The 21,352-nt window shown below is 43.6% G+C and overlaps 1 protein-coding gene across 2 annotated transcripts in view; it reads left to right on the top strand.

Moving 5' to 3' along the window:
- The window catches only part of KIF16B (kinesin family member 16B), a 280,446-nt gene that overhangs the window by 200,264 nt on the left and 58,830 nt on the right, over positions 1 to 21,352 (top strand). For both annotated transcript variants that reach the window (XM_060123762.1, XM_060123761.1), the window contains one exon: positions 13,057 to 13,146. In XM_060123762.1, the coding sequence (XP_059979745.1) occupies positions 13,057 to 13,146 (90 nt within the window). The remainder of the gene's footprint in view (positions 1 to 13,056; positions 13,147 to 21,352) is intronic.

The raw sequence follows: 21,352 nt of genomic DNA, 5'->3' as shown, positions 1-21,352 counted from the left end.
GGGCGGTGGGTCATGTGCTTTGTTTGGCCTGAACAGACTTTAAAACGTTTCGAGTGAGTTGTCAACACTTCAGACTTGGGAAATCTGACGTGGAAATCCAGATTCCCCAAGTTGCGTAAAACGTTTTACACTGACATCTATCAGGCACCTTCTTCGTCCCAGGCACTTTGCCAGACCCTTCCGCAAGCGTGGAAGATGTACCAAAATGGGGATACTATCTACAGTTAATGAACGAGGAAATTATGGGTGACTCACCCAGGGCCACGCAGCTACTAAGTAGATCCAGGTACCAGATGTCCATGGAATCTAAGTCCTCTGAGCCATCCCGGTTCCCTCGCCTACTCATCTTACTGTACCTTCTAAATATCACTACTTTCTGCACCTTTTGGAAGTTGAGGCCCTAGTGTTGCCCTAGACAAAGTGGCCATTTCCAAATCCTCACTTGTTTTCAAGTGTTGCTGTTATTTTTGTGTGTGCTTTAACTTTGATCTTGAATTCTGGTCAAGTCACAGGCACTTCATATAAATTGGTGCTATTAACGTTTTGACAAACCTGGAGAATTTGATGGTGGATAGACCTGCCAGGAAGCATAAGGAGGAAATGCCCAGAAAATGTGCAGTTTGGGAGCTGAAGAAATCACATTTATAGTCAGGGAAATACCTTTTTATTTGGCAGAACAGAAATAAGAGCCATTTCAGTCTATTAGATAAACTATGCACACACATACATCTTTTAGAAACATTCCCAACTTGATAGGATATAAATGTTCAGAAGGATTTGTGTGTTGGCGTCTGAATCTCTGCTTATTAGTAACTGATGGATGTTCTCCCGGCGTGTGCATTAGCAGAGCTGAGACAAATGGAGGCTTGCGTGAGCTGTGGTCCATCTAGATTCAAATACTCAGTTTGTGGACCATTTTCAAACATAAATATCAAGTGGAAGAAATAACCTTAAAAGAATCATATTTTATCCTAAGGTTTTATTTTTTCTTTAAGCACTCTACCCATCTCTTTGAGAATGTTGTCTTTCGCTAAAAAAATAAGAAAAAACAACTTTCACTTCCCCTATTTTAACACAAAACAACTCATCTTTTATATTGCTGTTACTTGGGCAGTTGTTTATCTTCACAGAGGTAATGCTGCAGACATGAGAAATGGTGAAGAGGAAATGAGATTGAATCACAAGCATAGAAGAAAAGCAGTCATCACCTTGTGATCCTACCGTGGATTTCCATTTCAAGTTTGTTTTTCCGCTATAAGAATATATTAATATTTCCTTTCCTTCATTTCAGAATTCTGGGAGTTTTACATCTCTTCCTAGAGTAAAATTTGTTTTAAAAGAAATCACAAAATGGTTTGAACTCCCCTTTTTGCAGTTGCTGCCCACAGGTACCCTGGCCTTTCAATATGTGTAATAAAAGGGCTTTTTAAGGAACGTGATCGCGGTGCAGGAGTTACCAGGTACTGAGTACCCCAGCACTCTGCTCGTTGCTTCACGTTTTTTAGTACAGCTGTAGGTTAGGTGTCATGAGCTCATTTTACAGATGAAGAAACTGAGGCTGGAGGAGTTGCATAATTTAGCCAAAGTCACACAGCTAAGTGGTGAGTGGGCTAAAGTCAGGATCCAGGGCTGTCTTAATCCAGAGCTTTACATGATTGCATTCTCCAGCGATGACTGGTAGAGAGTCTGCATTCCGTGCTTTGCCTCTGGGTATCTGAGTAATTTGCTGGGAAATTGCTTAGGCTGTCATTCTCCCAAGTTCTCACAATTTTAAGGTAGAATAATACCCCAGTTCCTCTCCTGTTTTACCAAGGTGTTAGGGGGAGGAAGAAGTATTCCTTAGTAATGATCTTAGATTTGAAAGGCATCCATCTTACCAGAATATTCGGGTCTTGGTACATTCTTTCAAGTTTACCTTCAAATTACCATATAAAACTAAGTATACTAAAATAAATGGTATTGTTCCTATTTTGAAGGTACTGAGATTGAAGCATAAAGAAGCCATTCTCTCTAGTTATTGCAGAAGGCTGAGATTTGGGCCAGCTAGAAAGCCCCGTTTGATTTTGCATCACTTCCTGTTATGCGGAGGGTGCCGTAACCAGCAGTCAGCCGCCAGGCTCCTGTCTGCGTGGTGCACTGGATTCAGACCAGGTTCAGGAGCCAGAGACTCCAAGGCACCTTGTTGGTGACGCATCTACACAGAGGATGTCTGGGGCATTTCCTAGATAATAAGGCTGAATAAGCTTATACCTCCTTGGCTTTGTGAACCCCGTAACCACGCTTCCACATTACCAGCAGGTGGGGACGGATCTAGGGTTGGACCTTAGACTCCCCTCTCCCTGCATCTCCTCCTGCCAGGGTCCGTCTTCTTCCCACAGGTGCCATGGAGACGGGTTTTCTGTAGTTGGTGGAGCTCTAGTTCAAGTTCACAGAGCCCAGTACAGTGGAGGAGATGCAAGCGTGGCTCAGGAGCTCGTGACATGGTTGGAGGACACAGTTCAAATGGCAGCTGTCCCCTCGCCTCCAGTACCCGGGCTGGTTGCTGACACAGTGTCTTTTCCTTTGTGTCCACTTGGCCACAGAGCTCAGCACTCCTTTGGGTTCCCCAGAAAGAAAACATTGCTGTAGTTTCCTAGGGAACCAGAGAAGGAAATACATTGCACATCTCAGAGCAAATAACTGAAAATACCCCCTTAGACAATTATGTTCTCCCCAAAGCACCAGTGTCCCCCACCCCGCTTCCTAGATGTCCCCTGGGAACTCCAGCTGCTGCCCCCCTGCTAAGGGTAGTGGTGGGGTGTCACCTCCAGCCCCCTTCCTTGGCCTGTATCCCCACGCCTGCCTGCGTACGCAGGGGACCATGACGTTCAGAAACAAAAAGTTCTTCAGTTAATAGGACCCACCCTGTAAAGGCAGTTCAGAGACCACCGCTTGTTTCTTGATGTGTTTTTTTTCAGGAGTTTTTTCCACACACCTACCCGCACTCATTCTTACCCCCAAATTGTTTATCACTAAATCAAGACTCCTCTCTTCCAAAGGAATCTGGTAAATGACATTTTCTTTGTTTTACAATTCTTTACCCTCTCCCTGTCTCCTCTAATGCCTATTGTCCAAAAGCTTTAAACATTTACAGGTAAATCAGAAAAGACCTGAAATGCAAATCATTCTGCTGCCCACGTTTCGGCCAGAAAGGGAATGAGAATATAGCAGGGGAGAGTTTCCTGAAGAGGCCCTGGGCTCCGCTATCTTTATTATTCATTCACTTATTGCTTAACAAGTATTTATTTGGTACCTGTAACATTTTTTTAAAAGACCATACTAGAAGTATCAAGATATTGAGGAACGGAAGAGATGCGTAAGCTGTTCACATACTCTGGGGTCAGTGAAGTGGGGGAGAGAAACACGCAGAAAATAGGACAGTGCGGAGCGAAGGGGGTCATGTTGGGCACCCGGGAAGACTTCAGGTTTTGGTGGGAGTGAGAGAGGGCATTCTAGGCAGCAGGACACTGGGACAGGCCCGCGGGTAGACGGGTACAGATGATGCTTTGGTAACAGGAAGTAGTACCACTTGAGGCCAGCCCTGGGGAGGAGCTCCTTTCTGGTAGAAGCAGAGGAGGACGATGAAGTGAAGCTGAAGCGGTCTTGAAGGGAGGGGGGAAGAATGCGGTAGCAGCATCATTCTGAGATGGGCTGAGAGGCTGCTCCGGCGTTGGGTGTGGGCGACCTTAACATCTCAGTGAAACAGCATTGTCCGTGAGGATTGAAAACCTAGAGCGTTTGGAAATACTCATCACAGAAAATGTAATTTAGAAGGATTTCCATGTAGGAGTGACCCTACAGAGTTAAAATAGCGTACATTTAGTGTCAGTGTGTCCTGCCTTCCTGGGGAGGGGTAGTGAGGGTGGTCTGCAGCAGTTCCGGGTAGCTCACAGGACAGAAGGGGGTTATTCCGACAGGGTCCCACCAGAAGGTCTAGGGAGCTAGGGAGTTTGAGGCAGGAAGAGTGAGCTGGAATCCAGCCTGAGCCCTCGGTGAGTGATCAGAAGAGAAGAGGGGCTGGGAGACGGAGAGAGGTTAGAGCATCACGCTGGAGACAGACATCGGATGCAGCACACTTGGTGTGGGCATCCCCATCAGAAATCTGAGAGCACTGGGCTGTCTGTCCTCAGAAAGACGGCCGTCCTAGAGGTGGACCAGAGCGAGGGGTACTGGGCGGCGAGCTGTGATTAATGGGGTGCTGGCCTCTCCTCCCACCTCCTGGATAGCTCTATTTGCAACATTTGTCTGAAGAGATTTTAATGAAATCTAATGTATTAATGCTTGCTGTTTATACAGATTGAAATATTTGTTATATATTCATATTTCCTCAAGCATGTTCATAGTTATGTTACTGCACAAGACTGTATTTTGCAGAAATCTGGCAAAACTTGTTTTAGTATATCTTAGGGCGGTATTAGACCATTTCCTTCAAGCTATTACTAAATACAGGGCATCTCATTTGTATATACTTGATGGAGCTCTTCCAAATGTTGTTTAAAAATAAATGTTGTTGAGGAGACCTCTACGAGTAACTGCTTGCTTACCTGGGGCCAGTTAGAGTATTTTTCTTTGGGTGAGAAACTGTTGATTCTCTCCTTCTTAGACAGATAGATATACACAAGCAAATACAAACTGATGACAGGTCTTAAAATCGACAGTCCTTAAACCGGCAAAATATGTATATAACATAAATTTGTGGAAAGCACTCAATTGAGAATTGTTCATAGTGAATGCAGTTCATCTTGTGGACACGTTTATGGTGTTTTAAGTTGCACTTGATCACTTTATGGTCCAGAAAAGATGGATTTGTATCAGCAGACTCGTTCAGTGAGCGAGAAGTAATGAATTTGCAAGTCCTCAAAGCCGCAGAGCAATGATGCCCTGCGTTTTCAGCATGGAAGAGAACAGTTGAGCGTTTTGACCTGATGTGTTGGGTGTACTGACCTTCTGTGCCTCCTCTCTGCATCAGCACCTCATCCTATGCCCAGTTTTAATTTGGGGCAAAATAGGACTTTAGTGTCTATTTCCACTTTCTGTGTAGTTTTCCCAAACTTCACGTGCGCTGTCTCCCCAGCTCTCAAAGTGCGGTTGTCTCTGTTACAGAGAAGGGATCCGACTGTTTTCCTGTGGGGAGGTGGCCACGTGGTTGCCTTGGGCACCATTTCTGTGGTGCTCGTGCTGGTCTTCACTCATCGTCTACGTGTTGATAGGCAAGGGGAGACTTAAAGTGTTTTATATACAAAGCGGGAACGGGAGCCTTTGTGAATCTTGTATTTAACCTGGATTCAGGTGAAAACTTCATGGGTAAAGAATTTGGAAATCTCTCTGTGCCTCACTGTAAACTTGGGTTACAAATATATCGACAATGCACCCTGTTCTCAGTGCAGAGAAAACAAAAAAATGATACCATTATGTGACTAATGAAAATAATCTTTGATTCAGATGAACCTAAAAGATATCACCAGAACAGAGTTAGTGGAGCCAAGATAGTGGAGCCTTACCTTCTCTGAAAAGCAAACCAACCTTAAGTACATCTCTCGGAAAACTACCAGCACCTGATATGGTGCCGACACATACTAGTAGCTCAATAAACGTTTATTCCTTCAATGAGAGGCCTCCCACCACCACCCCAGCTACTGCCAAAGGCCCACTCCCTTAGAAGGCTTACAATCTTGTAGGTTAGAGAGACGTTTATATAATTAATATCGGTTATATAAATTAACTAGTACAAGTTTAATTCTATAATTAATGTCCCGTGATGTGTGCTCTGATCAGAGTGTGAGCTGCATGCCGGGAAGTCACGGAGGAGGGAATGATTCTTCCAGGGAGAAAGGAGTGGAAGCAGGAGTGCTGCCAAGGGAGGGACTGTGGTTGGACACGCGCCCTGGAGGCTGAGCAGGAGGCCACGGGACAGGTGGATACCGAGGAGGCCATTCGAAAGACCCTTCCAGAGACCGACAAACGTGCCCCATTTCTGTGTTGACCAGTTGTCTGAAGTGTGAGATTTTTTTTTTTTAATCCACTGGGAGCTGGGGTTAGAAAAGGTAGTGTTGGGTCAGCCGGGAACAGGTCCTGAATGCCATGCTAAGGGCTTTGACCTTGAGAGGGGAGTGCATGGAGGGGAGTGGAAAGCAGGAAGCTTGTGAAAGGGTAAAGAATTTGGAGATTTCTCTCTGCCTCGCTCTAAGCTTGTGTTGCAGTTATACTGAGGATGCGTCCTGTTCTCCACAAGCCACCACATCTGATTTGGGGGCAGCAACACGCAGAGCTTTACAGCAAGGCTGCCCAAACTTTACCCTGCGTCGCAAGCCCCTGAAGATTTTGTTAAAACACAGATTTCTGGGCTCCACCCCAGAGTTCCAGATGAAGTGTGGGTGAGACCTCAGAATTTGCACTTCTAACAAGTTCCCAAGTGAAACTGTTGCTGCTGGTCAGGCGTCCTACTTTGAGAACCGCTGGTTTAGGTTATGGACTGAGATATTGAAGGCAGAAGCTGCTGAGATCTGTATGTGAGTTTATTAAAATATCAAGACGCGAGGCAACAAAATGAGCCATTGCCCTAAATGTACCCATAATGATCTTCTTTGTTCAGTATTTTGGGGAAATTATATACAGTGTTAATGGTTCCAGAGAGTCCCCACCCTCTTCATTATCTGATCCCCTTACAGACCTCGTTGGGCCCAGTTCACAGGAGCACACAGCTTTGGAAAGCTCTCTCCCCGTCAGGCCATCTTCCTCTGTCTCCTTCCAGCTCCTCCCCCGCTGTCCCCCTGCATCCTGCATCCCATTGTGAGCACTGGGGGCTGATATCGAGAAGCAGAAGCAAGTGCATTGGATGCTTTCGGGGGCTCTCTCAGGGACTTTATCTTCCTCTTGCTGGCTTATCATTTTGTGCCCAAATGCCCTGATTCTGCTTCCCCGGGAAGTCACTCAGCCGCGCCTGTCCTCCGGAGACTCAGTATGTGCAAGTTGTCGGGGAAGTTGCCGTGGGCAAGGGGAGTGAAACCCAAATTATGAAGTAAGCGTGAAGCAGCTGCTGAATTAATTAGAGATTTCAAAATGTGGTCTGACATTAATGAGCTGTGAAAGCAACAAAGAAGAAGCAGGACTTTCCTGGTGGTCCAGTGGTTAAGACTCTGTGCTTCCAATACAGGGGGTGTGGGTTCGATGCCTGGTCAGGGAACTAAGATCCCATGTGCCATGTGGTGTGGCCAAAAAAAAAAAAAAAAAGAAAGAAAAGAAAGAGGAAGACGCTGCCGGCCAAAGCCTCACGAGCTGGTGTCCAGTTACCCATACCCATATCCTGATTTTGCTGGAGGCCATCTCATCTACCAGAGAGATGAACAGTGGCCTTGCTGGTTCACTGTTGTCAAGCCTGAGTACACTTAAGACAAGCCCACTGGGGGCTCCATCCTCCAGCTCTTCATCAGGAAGCCCGTGGTGTGTCAGGTACTCTTCTAAGGTGTAGTGAAAACCAGCTAAAAATCCTAATTCTCCTGGAGCTTATTCTAGTAGGGAAGAGAGACAGAAATAGGACATACAAGTCAATATATACAGATGGTGTTGTTTTATTGCGCTTCTCAAATATTGCGTAGTTTTACAAATTGAAGGTTTGTAATGCAACCCTGCATTGTCAAGATGATGGTTAGCATTTTTTAGCGTTAAAGTGTTTTTTTCACTTAAGATATGTACATTGTTTTCTTAGACATGCTATTGCACACTTAATAGACTACAGTAAAGTGCAAACATAACTTTTATATGTACTGGGAAACCAGAAAATTCGTGTGACTCACTTTATTGCAATCCGCTGTACTGTGGTGGTCTGGAACCCAACCCACGATATCTCGGGGGTGTGACTGTACCGTGTTAGGTAGTAAGAAGTGCTTAGTAGAAAGATAAGAAAAGAGAAATAAGTAGTGTGGAGATGGGGAGTAAGGAGGTGCAATTTGAGATGGTATATCCAGAGAAGGCATCACTGAGAAAGTGGCTTTTGAGCAAAGACTTGAAGGAAGTGAGGGAGCTAGTCACGTGGAAAGAGGATTCCAGAAAGAGGAAAGGTCACAGACAAAGTTCCTGAGGCCACACTTAGTGTGTAGTACGTTTGATGGGTTCTAGATAAGCAAGGAAGGCAGAGTGAGCAAGGGAAAACGTGGTGGGAGATGAGGCCAGGGAGGGGACAAATTGTAGAGATCCTTGTAGATCAGCGCAAGAACTTGAACTTGTACCCTGAGCAAGATGGGACGCCTTGGGAGGATGTCCCATTCAGCAAAGAAATGGCCTCATCTGACAGTTTTTAACAAGACCACTTTGGCTGCTGTGTTGAGAAAGGAGTGAGGGGAATGTTGCGGGGAGGGAGACAGAAGCAGAAGCGAGGGGACCAGGTAGGAGGCTGTTAAACATAGTCCAGGCAAGAGGTGACGGTGGCTTAGACCAAGATGCTAATGGTGGTGATGGTGCAAAGTGTCAGATTCTCATTATATTTGGAGTGTGGTGGAAAGGATTTGCTGACTGATTGGATGTGAGCCGTGAGAGAAGGAGGAACATCAAAGATGATGCCACAGTTTCTGGATTGAAGAAACTGAAGAATGGCATTGTCATTACTGAGATGGGGGAGCAAGTCTGGATGAGATTAATTTTGGTAAATTTAGCCATGTTAAGTTTGAGATGCAGTTAGACATCCAGGTAGGCAGACATATCAAGTAGGCAGTAGGATGTACGAGTCTGGGTTCAAGGGAGAGAGATGAGCATCCCGGGAATCAGTGGTATAAGTTTACGCTATGAGATGGGATGAGATCACCAAGGGAGTGAGCTCAGGTAGAAGATAAAACACGTTCAAGGACTAAGCCCTGGGACACTTTGACGTTTAGAGGTCAGGGGGATGAAGAGAAATCCCAGTAAAGAAAACTAAGGTAAGAGAGGCAGCAGCCTGGAAGCCAGATGAAAAAGATGTTTCAAGGAGGAGCTGTCGGCTCTATCAAATCCTGCCATAGGTCAAGTGAGGTCAGGGCCAAGAATGAACCAGTGGTTTAGCATGAAGTAACCTGTGGCAGTCGTTGATGACCTTGGTAAGAGTAGATGAGAGTAGTTTGAGTGGAATGTGAGTAACTGAGGCTGGATTGAAGGGATCCTGGGAAGAAGGAAATTGATGACATCAAGAATAAACTCTTGCGGGGCTTCCCTGGTGGCGCAGTGGTTGAGAGTCCGCCTGCTGATGCAGGGGACGCGGGTTCATGCCTCGGTCCGGGAAGATCCCACATGCCGCGGAGTGGCTGGGCCCGTGAGCCATGGCCGCTGAGCCTGCGCATCCGGAGCCTGTGCTCCACAACGGGAGAGGCCACAACAGTGAGAGGCCCGCGTACCGCAAAAAAAGAATAAACTCTTGCAAGGAGTTTGTTATAATAGGAAGGACAGAAATGGAGTGGCAGTTGGAAGGGAAAGGGAGGCCAAGGTGGAAGTTTAAGGTGAGAGAAATCCTAGCTAGTTTAGATGCTGCTGGAATAATCTAGTAGAGACTGGGGATGTGTTGGTGCCAGGAGAGAGAAGAGAAAATTGCTGATTGCAGTTTCCTTCAGAAGGCAGGGGGGCGTGGAGTCTAGAATCCAGCATCTAGGAAGAGGGGTTGGCCTTAACCAGGAGCAGTGGTGTACATCCCACGCCCGGTAGCAGGAGGGAAGAGGAGATACAAGGCCGATGGTGGCCATGGTGGGCTGAGGGTGGTTGTGGGAGTGTTCTATTGATTGCTTCCACTTTCTCAGTGAAATAGGAACTCAGGTTATCATCTGAGAATGAGGAGAAAGATGGAGTAAACTGTTTAGAAAACTCTTATTTAAGAGAACGGGAGAATGGATGGAATGGGGAAATGTGGTATGACTGTTTGGAGGCATCCAGGCTGACCTCAGAGTGGTGACCGTGACTTTAAAATAGGACCAGGCAGCCATTTGGTGGCATGTTTTCCTTCATCCCCATCCTGCAGGTACAGGGCGGGAGTAAGCAGACAGCTGGATTTAACCAAGATTGTGGTTTAGCTTAGTCAAGGGAATTTCAAGAGCAGAACAAGAGATTTGAGGTTGAATGGAAGGGAAAGGTTGTAGTGATTGCCCATGGTTTCCAAGTTGGGTGAGGGAGGAACCAGGGCAAAGGTCAAGGAACAGGAGGTCGGGGTGTTGGAGGGATCATCTGTTGGTTGATGAAATTTCCAAGATTCATGGCAGGAGTTCCATAGCGTTGGAGCAGATGACAGTGAGCAAAACCTAAGACGTTCAAGGAGTCGGGGATGTGACTGAGGCGAATTGCCTGCGAGAAGGATGGGTACAGGTCGGATCCAAAGGTGTGGGCTTCACGTAGGTGGGGTTTTAGGAAGGGCAGAGGAGCAGTGGTGTGAAAGTTGGATGGAAGTAACAAAGCGTCTACCAACCTCCCAGCACAACAGGATGAAGAGTGTGGGGAGAACACAGTCCCTCCTTGAGATGGCTACAGGGGAAGGGGTCCCTCGGGGAGAGCCAGCTCTCAGTTAGAGTGAAGATGAACGGGAAATTCCCAGAAGAGGCTGAGGATGGGGGGATTTTGTACTTGACTGACTGTGGGTTCAAGAGGAACAGTGGAAGCAGTCAGAGATCCAGGGAGCACTAGAGTCTGAGGGAGGAGGGAGACCTAGGCTTCTTCTGTGACTTTCTCTGGATTCCAAAGTCCCAGGACAGGGTGGTTTCCCTGTGAGCATCCTGCATCTTACTACTCCCAGGTCACGGGTGTGGTTCTGTTCATTCCTGGGCTTTCTTGGCAAGCAGGCAGCATCACGCCCGCTCGTGTCCAGGTCTCTCCTTGACACCTGGTTTGCGTCCAGCCAAGGTGGCATGTTGCTGTGCTCTTGCCCTAAGGAAGCCCTCACCCCCTTGCTAATTGTGCTCAATGGGGTCCGTTGAGGAGGAGAGAGCTGGGGAGAAAACCCCCAGCTGAGCTGCCAGGAGCAGTGTTTCCCAAGCTTTGGTGACATTGGTACTATTTTTACTAAATGATTTTTTGTAAACATACGTACTTTTTTTTCCTTACAGAAATATCTGTTTAAAAGAAACTCACAAGAAGAAACCTGCCACAATTAAAACACTATTGTAAATGATGAATATAGAGCCAGAACAATGAGAGTTTTAATGTTATACATCCTTGGATAACCCCGAATCATCTAATTAGCCACTCGGGGAAGTGAGTGACCCTGCGGATGGCTGAGACTCAGGGCTCCCTCTTCCTCCCGAGGCTCCCTGCATGGGTGTCCTCCCCCTACTGATCTCTGTGGTTTACTGATCCCTGACTTTCCTGCTCACCCCTGGGTGTACATGCAGGAGAACCAAAAGCTGAATCACCAGCCTGAGAAGGGCGTTTCTCTAATGTGCGGGGTAAGGTTTCCAGTAGAGGGGTGCGGCCCCTGCAGAGGCCCAGCGTGGGAAGGAGTGTGCGCTTCCAGGGAGTGAGACACTTGCGGGAGGAGAGGCTGGAGGAGAGGCTGCTGCGCGCAGTCGGGTACAAATATAAAATCTGGGTCTGCTTCTAGGAGCAGCGTGAAGCTTCTAGGGGACTTAAGGGGGGAGGTAGAATGATCAGATTTAAGTTTTTAAAAAGCTCCCCTGTCAATTGTGCAGAGAAGGGATTGGAGGGGCAACTGGATGGAGACACTGGGAGAGGCCTGGCCGAGGCCGCGGGAGACCTGGTGGCCCAGAGTGAGATGGCAGTGGCAGTGAAGGATAGAAGGGTAGAGCGCTAAGGAAGGCCTGGGAGGTGAGGGGTGCAGGACCAGGTGCTTGTCTGACTGTGGCATGTTGGGGGGACCTGGGGACCAGCGTCTGTCTGGTGTGGCTTGGTGGACGGTGGTGACATGCACTGAGATGAAGTAGAGTTGAGATTGGAGAGAACGGGTGGATTTGTTTCACACAGGCTGACCTTGAAGTTGGTGTGTGGCATCTAAAGAAAGACATCTCCCAGTTAGGGACATGGGTCTGGAGCTTGGAGGAAGAAGAGTGGGAATGAGATGGGAACTTGGTCAGGAGCCTGTGCCTCAGGTGTGACCGTGGAGGCTGGTGGTGTCTCCCAGCCTCTCCTGGTCACCGTGACCTTGGTATGTGACTGATGGGCACCAGTGTCCACCTGCCATCCAATAGGAACAGTAAGTTCCACTACTGGTTAGAGGCTGGACTGAGAATTCTCCCTCCGAAATAAAGCAAAATACAGTGTGGGTTTTGATACTAATGATCATTGAGATGTAGACAGATTTTTTTTGTTTTTCCTTTGTCCTCCTCCTTCTCCTTTGTCCTCCCTCTTCCTTCTCCTCATCCTTCTTTTTCTTCTCTGCTGCTGCTTCTCTCTTGTCCATTGCGGTGGCATCTGGAAACCAACACTGACATTTTATATAAAAGTGTAAACATTTCGTGTAGGCACATCACTGTAACAGAAAGGTCACGCTGTGGGGTGTCCTTTCTGCACCCCACATGGAGAGTGGAGGGACACTTCTGATGAGCCATGAAACTCTGTGTCCTTCACTTTACAGAGTCACATGCTGCTCGTAATCATATTTGGGAAGCAGAGATGCATGCTTAAGCAGAGTACAGTTATTATTTGTAAGTCTTATTTGTGCTGCTAGATTAATATTTTCCCTTCTGGAGAAATTTACATGCTAATCACTTTTCGTTAATTTTTAAGTTATTTGAAACAAATTTAAACAAACAAATTTTTGAATTATTTTAAACAAATTAAACAATTTGTTTAATTTGAAGCAAATTATTTTTTAAGATGCATTTTTAAATTGTTTTAATTAACAATTTAAAACATTTTTTTAAGAACAATTATATGATTGTTTTATTGGGGTTTTTTTGAGATTTTGAATTCTATTTTATTTTTTTATACAGCAGGTTCTTATTAATCATCAGTTTTATACACATCAGTATACATTAAACAAATTATTTTAAACAAATAAGAGGAAACCAATTTTTCCTCCAACTAATGCTGATTTATTTTGCTTTTCCTGGTTAATAGATCACTGTCCTGGATGAGACGTGGACCGTTTTCAGGCGTTACAGTCGTTTCCGAGAAATGCATAAAACATTGAAGTTGAAGTATGCAGAGGTGAGTTACGAAATAATTATCTACAATTAAGAACATTTGTTTTATAAAGTAAATGAGTTGATTGCATTATCAATCCCCCCTTTCTCTTTAGGTATTAGCTTGTAAGTGTCACCAAGTTTTATTTCAATTACTCGTCTTTCAAAGATAGGTTTTTAATTTTTGTCCTCTGTTCCATTTGTATTCTACACAATTCAGACATTTTTTGAACACAAAATTTTGAGTGATAGTAAAGCAACAGTAAATGAATTCTATCTTTTTCATAAATTTTACAGTGTATTTTAAGTAAATATTTTAATCAATTTATAACTTCTCAGCCATGAGTGAGACCTATTAAAATAAAATAGTAATAAATTTTTCAGTATAGATTTGCCCTTTTTTCTCTTAAAAAAGATTGCATTAATGCTTAGACTTCCACATAATGAGGAGTGAAGTCATAAAAGTTAATTTGCCCTCACACATGGAGGGGAGGTAGACAGTAAATACAGAATTATCTAGAAGCAAGGAGGCATTTCATCTGATAAGATAACCAGAGTGTATTGATACATTAGTAATCTTTTTTTTAAATTTTTGGACAAAGACTGGTTTTTAAAATACTTTTAAGCAAAGAAAGGTATTCCTAAAATTAATGTGTATCTTCCAAGTGAATGTATTCTTATTATTTTTTTGTTTGTTTATTTTTGCTTCAAGTAAAGGAAACCTTGTATAGGCACAGCTCTTTGGGCATTTTGATTTGAACTGACTGACTACAAATCAGTCAATAATCATTGTCTATTTTGCCTGCTTTCCCTAAGTATGGCTTTTCAGTGCATTTTTATAGTGTCTTATGATATTCTAAAAAATAATTTAGTCAGACATGTGTCCCTGACTTGTTTCATGTTAATTACATAATGTTTCCTTAACATCTCCATGGCTTCTAAGCTCCCTTGTCTGATACACAATATAAAGAGAAATACCTTTGGGTAGATAAAGTGCTTCCTTGATGTGTAAAAGAATCTAGAGTCCAGGAAAAATTGAGCTATCTTTGAAATTCTGTTGTTAAGTTATCATAATAGTATTCGATTAAAAATTGAAGAAGGTTCAGGTATGAATTTTAGCTCAGTGTTCCCAAGAGGCTTCAGTTCCAGAAGCAACTACATCAAAGTCAATTTATTAAGTTTGTCTCTGCAATTTACTCTTCATGTCCCAAGTTAGTTTTGACAATAACAAGAAGTAACTGTATACATATTAAATGTATAGAGCAACTGGTTTTTAAAGTGAGCTTTGCAGCTCATTAACTGCTTGATTATAAGTTACTATGTCAGTACTTTAATAATGTACAGATTTTCATGTTAACTTGCTAAATTCCCACAGTGTAGTTGGAAAAAAACAATTTACTTGAAAAAAAGGATACAAACTTTACCAGGATTTATATATCTATATATGTATGTATGTATAAATTCATTCCGTGATTTATTTCATATCAGTTCTTTCAGTGCCATTAGTTCAGTGTCATTCTACATAGGCACATTTTTCTAAACTCTAGTAATACAGTAGTGGACAAGAAGAACAAAAGTGTCTTCTCTTATATATCTTAAATTTATATCAGGACAGACTGACAATAAACCAGGAAAATATAATAATAACTAACAGTTAAAAAGTATGCTTGCTAAGTTGCAGTTACCATTTTAAGTGAGGTATATGCATTATAGGAAAAATATCAATAAAATGTGATGGGCAGAAGGTGTTGGACACTTTAGTATAAGGACGTTTCAGGGTTGGGCTCTCTGACAAAATGGCATTTTAGTTGAAATATGAGATGAGAGATATTTAAATAAATTTGCTAAGCAATAATAGACAGGTCTAATCAGTGTTTTTAAAGAAAACTTTGGAGCAGACAGAAGCAGTCTTTAAAGATATAATAGAAGAAAACTTAACCTGAGTTTAATAATGACGTGAACCTGTGAACTGAAGTGGTTGTCTGCTACCAGACAAAATTAATGAACAGAGATTATCACACATGTAAAATTATTTTTAAGGGGGAAAAGGGTGTGTTACATACATGCTGAAAAAATTAAGTGGCCTTCAAATGAAGAAAATCGAGCTGGTTTCCTCCTTCATTTGGTCATAAATCTGTATTGAGCAGCCCCACACTGCATACAATTGTGAGCAAGACAACGACATCCCTCCTCTCATGGAGCAGAGAAAATGAGCAATAAACAGACAAACAAAGCCCAGTAAATAAGAGGATTTTAGGTAATGTTAGGTGCCATGGAGAAAATACAAGGCAATGTGATAGTGTGGCCTGAGAGCTGGGCAGTGGGCTGCTTTAGATGCGCAGGTAGAAAGGGTGATCTTGGGGTGAGATTGAGCTGAGATCTGAATGCTGAAAAGAAGAGAGGTGTGAAGATTTGGAGGTGAGCACAGCTGAAGGTGAGGGAGCAGCAAATGCAAAGGCCCTGGATGGGACCAAGCTCAGCGTGTTTCCAGAATGAGAAGACCCAGGGAGAGTGGCCAGTGTGGTAAAGAGGAGGGCAGGGGCCTGACCACGTGGCACCGTGAACCTGAGTCTGAGTGCCGTGGGAAACCACTGGATGATATTCAAGAAGGTCTGAACATTGAAACCCAGCTGGAATTTCCATTCTGTTCATAGAGGACTTCTCCCAGAAACCCCTTTCCTGAAGACAGACTCGTGATCTAAATGATAACGAAGATGGGAAGTTGCTTTTCCACACTGAGTCCAGCTTTGTGACTTACAGTTTCTTTCTTATAAGGACAAAAAACCGTTATGAAAGGGAAACTACAGACATGTGTGCATGTATTTGAAAGAGAAGAGAGAATGTGAATAGTGGTTGAAACCATGTGGTGAGATCCTAAAACAAGCACCGCCTAGAGACAGGGAAGCTGAGCTAATTACAAACCCTGCAGGGCTGCCTGGGTGCCACAGAACTTTTCCTTGGCCACAGCTCTGACGAACTCCTCCCAATTCACTGAGCGCTTCCTGCCCGGCTGTGCTGCGCCTTTGACATTCATGGTCTCTGTGGTGGGAACGAGAGACTCGCCTCTTGTGACACAACCCGTGAGCAGAAGCCCAGGCAGTTCATCTCTGTTTCCTATTTCTAACCAAACAATATTATCGAAACAGAACCGGGGAGAAACATTATCTCTAAGCACACAGTAGCATGTCATTCTAGATGGTGATAAATCTTATTTCAGTGAGAGGGCAGCATCGTCCATTTAACATTTTCAAGATGAAGCTTAAATATCAAGATAAATATCAGGTTTATTTTTTTCGTTAAGTTGACATTTCTTTTGTGCAGCCTCACTTCACATCGTCTTACTTGCCGAGTGTTTGTTGGGACTTGAGATCGATAATCTGTGTATAGGTATTCCTCAATTGTGATTCATCTTATAATTGTTCATGTAATTGTATATAATGTCAATCTTCTTGAAGTAATTAGCTACCTCCAAATGGGGTAGCTGTTTGGCCTGACAACATCCTGGAAATTATTGGACTTGTTAAAGACAGTATTTCTTCAGGGAAGAAAGCCAAAGGGTTCATATGGAAGAATGCTGAAAGTTTCCTCTCAGGGAATGGCTGTTTCATAGCCAAGTGGGAACAAGTTTTATTTACCTCATCCCTTCACCACATTGGACTCATTATTTCTATGGAATTAGAAAATAGAAAACTACTCTTGCTGTCTTAATTGCATAACAAAATGGTTGGTGATGGTTTTTCAAATGATACGTATTAAGTTTATCTAGTCATACAAGGTTCCAAATTTTTAATCAAGCTGAAAAAATATTGAAAAAACACACTTGAATTCAGTATATCCAGAATTTGTGATATACTTACCAAGGTAGAGAATGTTTATTCACCTCAAAACTGTAGATTTGGTTATAGCTTTTAATCTTTTGGAACTTTGTCTAAAGTTACATCCTACTGATTCCCATTTCATTGTGGAATCTTAGCCATGTTTCCCTGGGCATAGACCTCTAAAAGAGTTTGATGTGACAGTTCCTTTTATGGAGGTTTTTTTTTCTTTCAGCAGTCTTTTTTTCTCCAGATAATAAGTTACATATTTATGGTTAAAGACTGAAATTATTCAAAGATATATACATAGAATGTGAAAGTTTCTCTTAATCTGATCCTCAGAAGTAATCATTTGCAATGCCCTTAGGAGGTCTTCTTGGGTCCAACTAAACATTCAGACTCACAGGACTCCCATAGGCCACGCTTGGCACTGGGTGACCCAGGAACGATGTAAGACAGAGATCACTGCTTCCCGGCAGGGCCGAGGCATGGAGGGGGTCTGGCAACAGTGTCGACTGCAGTCCACACAGCTGTCCAGATGCTGTTCTCTTTGCGCCACCTCTCGCAGGTAATAGCTTAGGTGCTAGGAGAGGAGCCCCACGTGGGGAAGATTCGAGAACCACTCTGCCATAGAATCCTATGCAACAGGAGAGGCACTTTCTCTGGGCACAACTCCCTGGGCAGAACATCCAGAGTCCCCGTGAGGGACATGTTGAGTTACAGGAGTCACCTCACTCAGAGAAGCCTTACGGTATGGCTTCCTACCAAATAGCTCTCGTTTCCCTGGTCCACAAACAATTTATCGGTTTATCAAGCAATTTATCATTTTCCCATGAGCAGTGGTACCAAGTTGGCATAACACTTGATCAGGTTCCCAGAATCCTCTTGATGGACATACGAGTAGTTTCCAGAGTTTTGCTGCTGTGAGTACTTCGCTGTGGACATTCTGGAAGATATCAACATGTCTGCAAGTGCAGACTTGCTCCATGAAGAGATTTCGTAATTGCGCAACTGTTGTTAAAGACTTAATTTACAAAAAACCAAGATTAGGAAAGAACACACAGAAACTGGGTGGGCTGAGAGCGCTGAGGGCCTTCACCCCCATTAGTGAGAGGGTTTTAAGAATTCCTTAACCATCATTCGTCTAAGTCTTTTCATCTCCCTGTTGACTCACATTCATTTGCTTATTTATTTACTATAATGTCTCCTTAAGGAGAATGATGTCAGCTGAAGGGCCTCCGAGGGCTACTTTATATTCACTCGGTGGTGAACCAATTAAAGCAGGCAGGGTTGTTGATTATTAGGTATAACATATGTCTGTGAAGAAAATAGAAGGAACCTAGGGGTTATTACAGGCAGAGTGAACTTACAAACTGAAAGGATGAGAAGTCAGTGGATTCTCTGAAACTCTGGGGTGTGGGGATTGAAGATAGGGAAAAAGCAGAAATCAAAGAAAAATTTAATGCATTATTTTGTATGGTGACAAATTTCAGAATAAAAAAAGAAAACTAAATTATCTGTCCTGAATAATACTGGAAGAAGAACAGATTGCCCGCGGTGACTGGGCTCATATGTAAGCGTCGTGCTCGTTCTATTTCCAGATTCACTGTGTGAGTGGGTTGAGCTCTCACTAGAGGTGCTGCATTATTCAAGGTTTTTAAAATTGTTTTATTTTTATTTATTTATGTTCTTTCAGCTTAGCATTTTTTTCTGGATTCTAAATAGCTTCGCCTCCTGTTTTGAATTAGTTTGTCCTCTTTATACTCTGACATGTGTTGTGCAAGATAATAGCTCCTCCTGGCTTTCCTTCTCTGTGCCCGTTCGCTGACCTTGTGTGGAATCTTCATCAGATTAAACCGTGTGTTTTCAGACTCCCCATCTGTAAAATGATCATGCCACAGCTAGTTTGCAAAAGATTGTGAGAGCCTCAGATGAAATATGTTATTGAAAGTAGCCACAAAGTATTGTGCCGCATCTGCCGGAGAGCATGCCTTTGAAATTTGGTCATGCAAACCATTGCCGCAGTGATCTTTATCTGTATGAAAACTATGCATTTTCCACTCTATTAAAATCAGTAAAATCCTTTTAAATATCAATCAAGTTATGTGCCCAGAAACAGAGCCCCAGTAAGTGTCGTCTTCTCCTTTCTCTACGGATGAGGCAGAGTTACTGTTGATGTCTAGTGTCCATGAAGTTTACCTCTGGATCCAGGTCATAGTCTGAGAGTCAGTCAGGACAAAAACATAGCTCATCAAGAAGCTGAAGAGAAAGGACTATTTTAAAACCACATCCCCTTTCAACCATTAGAATGAATGAATAGTGAAGACCTAGTGTCCTATCCCCTTCTCCCCTTTTGGATGAGTGGTCTGGTGGGCTCTGAATGTATTTCATGAAGTGGTAGGACATGGGGCTGGAAGATCAGAGGGTCACTGAGAGAGCTGCTCCTTCTAGGAGGTCCAGAGATGCTAACCCCTGTCTGATTTGTAGAGGACTTTTTTTTAGTACAGTTAACAAGGAGCCTTCCCTCCTGAGTGCTGGAGCCTAATGGGCTCCGGAGAATCATCTCACAGTGGAAGCAGTTACGCATTGGAGTCGATTGTTGAGGGCCCTTTTATAATCGTAGCTAATAGTGATTCTGAAGCAGGTTTGTGCTTCTGCCCAGAGGCAGGAGGATGAACCATGAAAATGGGATATTTTATGTATTAAAATGTACAATCTAAATAAATGCTAAGGGAACTTGACTGCCCATGTGTGGTGAGAGCCTAAGTTACTGGGACAGGTGTGTTGCCTGTCTGCATCATAACTGAGTTATCACAGTGAGTCTTCAGGGTCCCTAAGTGTCAGACAGGATCAGCCTCCATCAGCCATATCCCCAGGGGGGCTCCTTTCTCCCTGTTACGGAGCTAAGGGAGAAAAATATTTTCAGAGGCTTCGAGTAAAACATGAAAGATTGCTGTGTTAGAGCAACTGTTCAGTCTCACATCTGGCAGTGTCTGAGTGCCCAGTAAATACCATTGGGAGAGAAGAAAACGATTAGGGCAAGAGCTTATGTAGTTTGTATATGAACTTTCAGTTTGTACTGAGAGAACCATTTTTAACCTTCTTTATTTCCCAAGTAATTTTCCCAAAGTAGCACCAAAAAAGGGAAAGAAAAGAAACTGGCTATTGGCCTTGTATTTGTCTTAGACAGCCATTTACCATCCATCACTGAAATGCATTCTAAACAGTTTTATAACCAGCATTCCAAATTTAATATAAAAATTGCAAATCTACCCACCACCCAAATTATAATGCTACCAACCACAGCCACAGGGAGCATTCAGTAAACCTTAGATAAATTCAGCCACGCCAAGCGCTCAGCCTCCTTGAATTTTTAAATAGCACACAGCTATGTAGGCAAAAATAGAATGCCGCCAGCTTCCTGACCTGGTACGTTATCAGAGGCCCACTTACCTCACTGTATGGCTTGTGTCATATGATTCTCTCTACCTGATAGATAATCAGTATTTAAATCACTTCTTTCAAAGGTGGGTTGGGGAGCAAAAGGCACCAATTAGCTGGGAAGCTTTTCTGGGACATGTGGATCCAGGACCCAAACTAGGAAATTCTAATTCAGGAAGTCTGACATGGGATCTGAGAGTGTGTGTAGTTAGGGAAAAAAATATTCCCCAAATGATGCTCTCTGGACCGTTGGTTAAGATGCTGCCTGTCATTTCTTTCGCATCCACTCTGGGAGCGTTATTGATTTTTCATTATTACAGTCATTGTTACAGATCACCAAATCTAAAAGGTGATTTCCAGTGACAAATAATCTTGTCAAAATTAATGACAGGCACATTTAAACCTAGACAATGAAAACATGTTGATTGCCTCTTTGATCACCAAAGGCTGTGAAACATAGACTTGTACCAGGCTTTCCTCTCCAACCAGCAGGGAAACTTCTGTAACAGTGGGCTGGAACCACTTGCACATTATGAGACAATCAAGTACTCCAAGGGGCCTTAAAGATTGGGTAGTCCGGTTTTTCATTTTAGAAATGAGGAATCAGATCCCCAGGGAGAGTTTTGTTCAAAGTCACATCAAGACTTGTGGCCCAGGCAAGGTTCATGTCTCCTGACCCCTAGTCCTTCTTCTTTCTCCTGAGTCTCCATGACCATGTTCACTCAAGAAGGGGAAGTTTTCAGAGTTGTCCAGATGAGCCCAGAAAGAAGAAAATCTCTTCCCTAGAAAAATCTGTTACATAGCGAGACCCCATGGATGAAAACTAGAAATGGGGTTCCTTCTATTGAATGTCATGGCAATGACAGGTTCCTGTCACGTCTCAGTCCCTGAAAGGGACAATTTAGCATCACAGTAACGGATGGAAAATACAGCATTTGAGTTAATTCAACTGCATAATTATTCATAAAAATGCAA

This window comes from Lagenorhynchus albirostris, chromosome 15, assembly GCF_949774975.1.
Source record: "Lagenorhynchus albirostris chromosome 15, mLagAlb1.1, whole genome shotgun sequence".
NCBI classification, from domain to species: domain Eukaryota; kingdom Metazoa; phylum Chordata; class Mammalia; order Artiodactyla; family Delphinidae; genus Lagenorhynchus; species Lagenorhynchus albirostris.
The sequence above is the reverse complement of the archived record's forward strand: the minus strand, read 5'-3'. Positions and strand labels throughout refer to the sequence as shown.